General features: G+C 35.1%; 1 protein-coding gene across 2 annotated transcripts; it reads left to right on the forward strand.

Moving 5' to 3' along the window:
- Window positions 1-958: 958 nt before the first annotated feature.
- LOC103324751 (uncharacterized) lies at window positions 959-3,281 on the forward strand. 2 transcript variants are annotated; one of them, XM_089044252.1, is made up of 2 exons: window positions 959-2,598; window positions 2,719-3,281. In XM_089044252.1, exons 1-2 carry the CDS (start codon window positions 1,140-1,142, stop codon window positions 2,970-2,972), a joined length of 1,713 nt encoding a protein of 570 aa, XP_088900378.1. In that variant the 5' UTR covers window positions 959-1,139; the 3' UTR covers window positions 2,973-3,281. The 2 variants fall into 2 exon arrangements, with proteins under 2 accessions (XP_088900378.1, XP_008225085.3); XM_008226863.3 differs by having other exon boundaries at window positions 962-3,281.
- The last annotated feature ends 4,223 nt before the right edge of the window (window positions 3,282-7,504 follow it).

The raw sequence follows: 7,504 nt of genomic DNA on the forward strand, positions 1-7,504 counted from the left end.
TTATGCCCAGCACGTTACAGGATTGATAAGCCATATCAATCCTGCTACCGAAGTTTATTTTTATTTATTTGATTAGAATCTTAAATTGGCCTATTCACCCTCCTCTAGGCATTTTGAGTCATCCTGCAGGTATTTTCACACTTAATGAAGCTAAATCAACGTATCTTGTATGGACGTGAACAACCTGAACTTTTAATGGCTGAAGAGGGAAAAAAATAAAAGCATATTCCGTTGCCGGGATTCAAACCCAGATTGTATTCTCAATCCAATTTATTGGGCTATAGCGGATGTGTTGATATTTAGTGAAGAAACAATTGATATAAGCGATTAAAATATTCCAAGGGTAGAATAAGTATAGATATTAATTAGGTAAAAACGAGTATAGCCAGGCGGCTAGGATGTACTATTAATGTCAGTACACAATCAAAAACTGGAAGCACCCTGTTATTTGGAGTGTAAAACCAAAAAAGTGGCCTGAAAACGAAGTCTCACTCCGTGTCCATGATTTACAGCTTCTTTCCAGTCGGATTCTTTGCGTAAAGGACAACGGGGTAGAGTCTTGCAAACCCAAATAATATGGCAATTTATAGCACTTCCTTAGTTTGAAGTTTGAAGATATATTGTGGTAGTTCCGATTTTTAGAACTTTGTGCAGTTATCATCTTTTATTTTATTTTATATTTTTAATATTTGAATTTTCCTTAGTTTGTTTAACTGTTGAATTTTCTATTTTTTCCTCATCACATTTGTTTTCTTCTCGTGGCAATTTTTTCTTAACGAAGGGTATTATCAGATTTTTCGATTGTTTTATCATTTTCTACATTTTGCTTATATATATAATATATATATATATATATATAATGAGAACTCGATAATTCCGAAATATTTAATTCACTGGTAACAATTAACCCACCGAAATAAATTCTTTGTAAAAATGAAGAAAAAAGAAAAGCACAACCCTTTCCCGACATAGCATTGTTAAATGCAATTAGAAAGGAAATCTAATTCGAAACTCATCGAAACAAAGCTTTTGTCGACTGGATCATCATCCGCGCACTTGAGAGCTCCGCCGCTCCCTTTCGAGATTTGGTCTCGCTTCCCAAATGTTGAAGCTTGGCTGAGACTCACTGACTCACTGAGATGCTGAAGATGATGACGCGGAATATAGCTGCTTCTTCTTCTTCTTATTGCACCAGCAGGAGATGGAGAGGTATGCCTTGTCTTCACTCTAACTCCACTCTTGTTGTTTTCGCCAACGATTACTTTGCTTTCCTTCACTCTCAACCTTCTAAACCAATCAAATCTACAAGAACCCAACTAGAGCAGCCAGTGAGAAACCCACCCAAAATCACAACAGTTGAGGATGCTTTCATTGTGTTTGATAGAATGCTTCAAATGCGTCCTCCGCCTTCAGTTGTTCGTTTCAACCAAATATTGGGTCAAGTTGCGAAATTGAAACATTATTCGGCCGTCATCTCGTTGTATAATCAAATGGGTGCGTCGGGAATTAGACCTGGTGCGTGCACTCTAAACATTCTCATAAATTGTTATTGTCATTTGAGCCAAATGGGGTTCAGTTTATCTGTATTGGGAAAATTCTTCAAACTTGGTCTAGAACCAAATGTCTTTACCTTCACCACTCTGATCAATGGCTTTCTTCTCGAGAATAGAGTGGCAGAAGCGGCTGCACTTCTCCACAAAATGATGAGGGGAGGTAATTGTCAGCCTAATGTGGTTACTTATGGCACACTAGTAAAGGGCTTTTGCATGAAAGGTAACACCAGTGCTGCTATTCAGTTTCTTAGGAAGATGGAGGAAGGAGCTTGCAAGCCTGGCCTAGTTGTATATAACACAATCATCGACAGTCTTTGTAAGGATACACTAGTTGATGATGCATTAAACCTCTTCTCAGAAATGATGTGCAAGGGTATTGCCCCAAATGTCATTACCTATAACTCTTTGATGAATGGAGTTTGCAAATTAGGAGAGTGGAAAGAAGCTACAAGGTTGTTGAATGACATGGTGAGTAAAAATATCTTTCCCGATGTTCACACGTTTAGTGTCTTTGTAGACACACTTTGTAAGGAGGGGATGGTCGTGGAAGCAGAAGGCGTGGTCGAAATGATGATTGAAAGAGATATTGAACCTGATATCGTTACATACACTTCACTTATGGATGGTTTCTGTTTGCGAGGAGAAATGAGCAAGGCTAGGAATGTTTTTAAACTAATGCTTAGCAAGGGCTCGATGGTTAATGTTGTTAGTTACAACACATTGATAAATGGATATTGCAAGCATAAGATGATGGATGAGGCCATGATGCTTTTTCTGGATATGTCTCATAAGGGACTGGTTCCAAATACCATTACTTATAGCACTCTTCTGGACGGTTTTTGCAAAGTGGGTAGAATACAGGATGCACAAAAGTTGTTCTCTGAGATGCAAGCTTGTGGCCAACTTCCAAATGTTCAAACTTATTCTATTTTACTGGATGGCATGTGTAAAAACCAACAACTTTCTAGGGCAATGCAATTGTTTGGAGAGATGGAAGCAAAGAAGTTGGATATTAATATTGTGATTTACAATATTCTTATTGAAGGTTTGTGCATAGCTGGAAAAATTGAATCTGCAAGGGATCTGTTTTGTGGTTTATCATCAAAAGGACTTCAACCTAATGTGAGGACATACACTATAATGATTAGTGGACTCTGTTTTGCAGGCCTAACAAGTGAAGCAGAAAATTTGCTTATCCAAATGGAAGAGAAAGGCTGTTCTCCTGATGGTTGGACCTTTAACAAAATTATCCGAGGGTTCATCCATAATAAACAGACATCAAGGGTGATGGTATTTATTCAAACAATGGTAGAGAAGGGTTTTTCTGCAGATGCATCAACAACGGAGCTGATAGTTAATTTACTGTCGAAAGATGAAGTGGATCCTGCTTTGTTGCCGTTGATAAAAGGATCACTGTGAAAAATATGCATCTGTGGACAATGAATTTTGGAACTGCTGCACCTTTGACGACCATGAAGTCATTTCAGTGGTTTTTAAAATCAAAGGTTGGTTTGTCTCTCTTCCCACATAATGTATAATTATATACTAATGGCTTCTAGTTTGAGGATGAAATAATGAGCCTAGACTTTGGCAATTCATTGATGTTCTGGAGAGGAGTGTGTTATATTGGGATAGCGGCTGATAATGGTATATATACTGTTGTTCCTTGATTGAACTTATGTTGCGTACCAATCTTTATGTTAACTAAACTAATCTTCCAAGTTAAAACGCTTTTGTTTCTTGTCTGGTTTATATATACCAGTCAAACTCTTTAGATGTTTTGCTTGGTTAGAAGTTGGAACTAGTTAGCCATGATGGAAGATACTTGCCCCAATGCCAGGATTGGGATTGGAAGGGAAGGGAGAGTTTTTACAAAGTGATTTTTGAAGATAGTGTACTATATTTCCTACCAAAAAGAAAAAGAAATGCTTTAATTTGCGGCTAGTTTATGCTTTCTGTTCAAATTTCCACTAGTACAGTAAGTGAAACTCATGTGTGTTTGCAAACACGTATATTTGTATGTGTCGAAGACCACTTGTGTGTGCCTGATTCCGAAAATGGATTAGTGAACATGCCATTGTTGTAGATGCGTCTGATTATGGATTCTACGGCTGAAACCAAAAATCTCATTTCTGTCATTGTATGCACAGATTCTACGGATTAGTGAACATGCCATTGTATGCACAGATGAAAAAATCATAAGAAAAAAATCTCAAGCATGATAGCAGATCAACAAACAATACAACAAATATGATTAAGTTGAAGAAAGATTCGATTAAAAAAACCCCAAATTCAAAAGTAAATGCTTGCTTTATCAATAATCTGCAGAAAGAAAATATAATATTTAAATAAAATTGAACAGAAAGCAGAAAAGAGAAACACCTGAGTTTGAAGTTCGTAGAAAGCGTCAACTGCCAACATCACAACGTGGGTTATCCTTCTTTTGAGCAGTTATCATCTTTTATTTTATTTTATATTTTTAATATTTTGCATTTTTGTTACAACAAGTAAGAAATAATCATAGACTCTCACATTCATTTATAGTTAGTAAAATATGGAAAGGGAAAAAATACGAATAAAATATGTACGTGTTTTATTTGGCAAAATGTTGGCACATTACAACTTAAAAGTTCGGCCACTATATTATATTTTAATAAAAAATTATTTACATTATTTACATTATTTATAATATATATTATTTTATTCTATAATTTGTGAGAATTATGTATATAATACGTGAATTTTGTGTGTCTTATTTAAATTTTTTTAAAACATACTTGCATTAAACAAGAAAAATACGTATATACTTATAGAATACGAGTATTGTACGTTTTTTTTTTATAAACATGAACTTAACTGAGTCTTTAAGATGTTTGCACAACATGGATGTATTATTAAAAAATACGTGTGTACGTGTATAATACATTATTAAACGCGATAGTGCTAAAATCTTTATATGGGTAATAACTCTAGAGAAATTTGATTATCTTAAGAAAGTAATTTTATATTTTCAAAATTTAGAATCCAAAAAAAAAAAAAACCTCTCACGAACATTTGTCTGCACAGTCTATGAAGCGAAATTTGCCTGTTTAAAATTTTTATTTTAAAAAATTAGGTAAAACTAGTATAGCCGCCAAACTATACTATTAGGATTTAGGATACGAAAGAGGACCCACCCCTACATATAGGCGCCACGTGTCTAACAAGTAAAACCAAGCGGTTAAACCATTTTTAAGAAACATTAATAAAAGTTCTTTATGCTATTCCATGTTTGAAAATAAATTTTAAAAACTGGTATAGCTTGCGATACTATATATATTTTTTTAAACACCAGTTCAGTATAGGCACCAAGTGTCAAACCAATAAAGCCGAGCGGCTGTACTATTTTGTGAATAAATAAGAAAAAACTGAGTATAGTCTTACGGCTATACTATTTTTAAAAAAATCAATTTTAAAATCCGAGTATAGCCGCACGGTGGTACTATTTTTTGAAATGCTTTTTTGAAGATATTAATTTACTAGTTTCAACATCCAAAGCAGATATCGAAGAGAGAGAAATTTCACAGTAAATCAATTACATAGTTTGTGTGTGTGTGTGTGTGTGTGTGTGTGTTGGGGGGGGGGGGGAATGTTTGCCTTTGATTGACCTCGTTCTATCGAGTAATACTAAATTATGTTATTGTACACATTATTTGTCGTAGAGAATTACATGTTGATTGACCTCGTTCTATCGAGTAATACTAAATTATGTTATTGTACACATTATTTGTCGTAGAGAATTACATGTTGAGTTGAAGTGTTTTTTATAATTGCTTCACTTTTCAAACAACACTTTACATGAAGAATACTACCACCTCTCTTATACTATATCTATAAATCTTTGTTTGAAATTGTTGCTCTGGTTGGCAAAGAGATTACAAAATCACTATCTTGCATTTTTGTTACAAGAAGTAAAAAAAAAAAAAATCTTAGCCTCTCACATTCATTTATAGTTAGTAAAATACGGAATGAGAAATAAATCGTACAGCCTCTCACATTAATTCATATTTTTTTTAATAATAAAAAACCGTAGTATAGCCGATCGACTATACTGTTTTTATAAAAAAAATATATGTATCATTGAGCTACCAGTCGAGCCTTATACCGTGCAACAGAAGCATTTTCATGTCTCTTGATTTTGTAAACCAACTATATTTTTCTGTTGAGGACAAGGGACTAAAGACCAAGTACTCATGGTTCTGTTGTAAGGCATACCACAGTGAGGTTAATTCTCAGTCTCATAGCTATGCACAAGTGGTCTTTGAGGCAATTGAATGTTAAGAACGCGTTCTTACATGGGGAGCTTTAAGAAGAAGTTTTTATGAGATAACCTCAAGGTTTTGAAGACTCCAAGCATCCTGAGTTTTTGTATAAGTTGAATAAGTCTCTGTATGGACTTAAGCAAGCTCCAAGGGCATGGAATGCCAAATTTACAGGATATTTACTAGCTAGGGTTCCAATCATCTCACTCTGATCCCAGCTTATTTGTCAAGCATTCATTTTATTATTGTATGTTGATGATATAATATTGACAGGTTCCAATGCACAGTTAGTGCAAACAATGATTGATGATTTAGGAGCTGTGTTTGAGATCAAGGACATGAGTTGACTTACCTATTTCCTTGGCCTTCAAATGTCTTACAATTCTACAGGTGACATTTTTGTACATCAACACAAGTATGCTAAAGATCTATTGCACAAGGCTGGTCTGAGTAATTGTAGGGCTTGTCCCACTCCTCGCAAGCCACATAATCAAGTCTTAAAGTTTGAAGGAGAACCATTGCATGATCCTACATTTTATAGAAGTATTGTTGGTGCTTTACAGTACTTGACATTCACAAGACCTGACTTATCCTATGCTGTCAATACTGTGTATTAGTATATGACTGCTCCCATAGAGATACATTTCAACGTGGTCAAAAGAATTTTGAGATACGTTCAAGGTACCATGAATTATGGATTCACTTTACTCATGGACCTTGGCAGTTACAAGCTTATAGTGATGCTAATTGGGCGGGGGACTTAAATACTAGGAGGTCAACTACAGGTTTTGTGGTATTGCTTGGACGTAATCCTATCTCATGGCAGTCGAAGAAGCAAGGGTCTGTATCTAGAAGTTCAACAGAGGCTGAGTATAGGGCATTGGCTAATACAGCTGCAGATTTGGCTTGGATTCGACAGGTTTTGCTAGACTTGAAAGTGTGCTTGCCTCAACCTCCTACAATCTTTTTGTGACAATTTGTCTGCTTTGGCACTTAGTAGTAATCCAGTATATCATTCAAGAATCAAACATTTGAATATGGATTTTCACTTTGTGCGTTAAAGGGTTCGAAGGAATGATCTTACTGTTTAGTATGTTCCTACTCAAGAGCAAATTGCAGATGAGTTTACTAAAGGACTTCATAGTCCTATTTTCTTAAGTCACTGTATTAGTATGCGACTTGGAAATCCGTAGTAGGATCCAGAGTTGGGTTTGAGGGGGATGACAACAATATTAGTTAGCTTATATTCAGTTAAGCTGTCAACGTGTGTGCTCATGTGTTGTTAGTTAGTATTAGCTGTAATTAGTTAGATTGTTAAGTCTTGGTTATTGAGATATATAACACTGATGACACTACGATTGTAATCATTCCGTGAAATCAATATACATTGCATATCATTTTCTCTTGAATCTTCTTCTTCTTTCTTAGTTTTCTTAATTCTTAAGCTTCCTCTTCTAAACTGTTATCAGAAAAATTGTTTCCGTTGTAGTCGATTCAATGACCAAGATGCAAAACGAAGAGGGAGTTTTCACTGAGCTTTACGTTCCCAGGAAATGGTATCAATCTAAACTAATCAAAATTTTGTGTCATCGATTGTTTGTGTGGTTTTGATGTGATGGTATTCTGTTAAACTTGTGTGATCTGTGACAC

The sequence above is a fragment of the Prunus mume genome, linkage group LG1, assembly GCF_029339155.1.
Source record: "Prunus mume cultivar Tortuosa linkage group LG1, ASM2933915v1, whole genome shotgun sequence".
NCBI classification, from domain to species: domain Eukaryota; kingdom Viridiplantae; phylum Streptophyta; class Magnoliopsida; order Rosales; family Rosaceae; genus Prunus; species Prunus mume.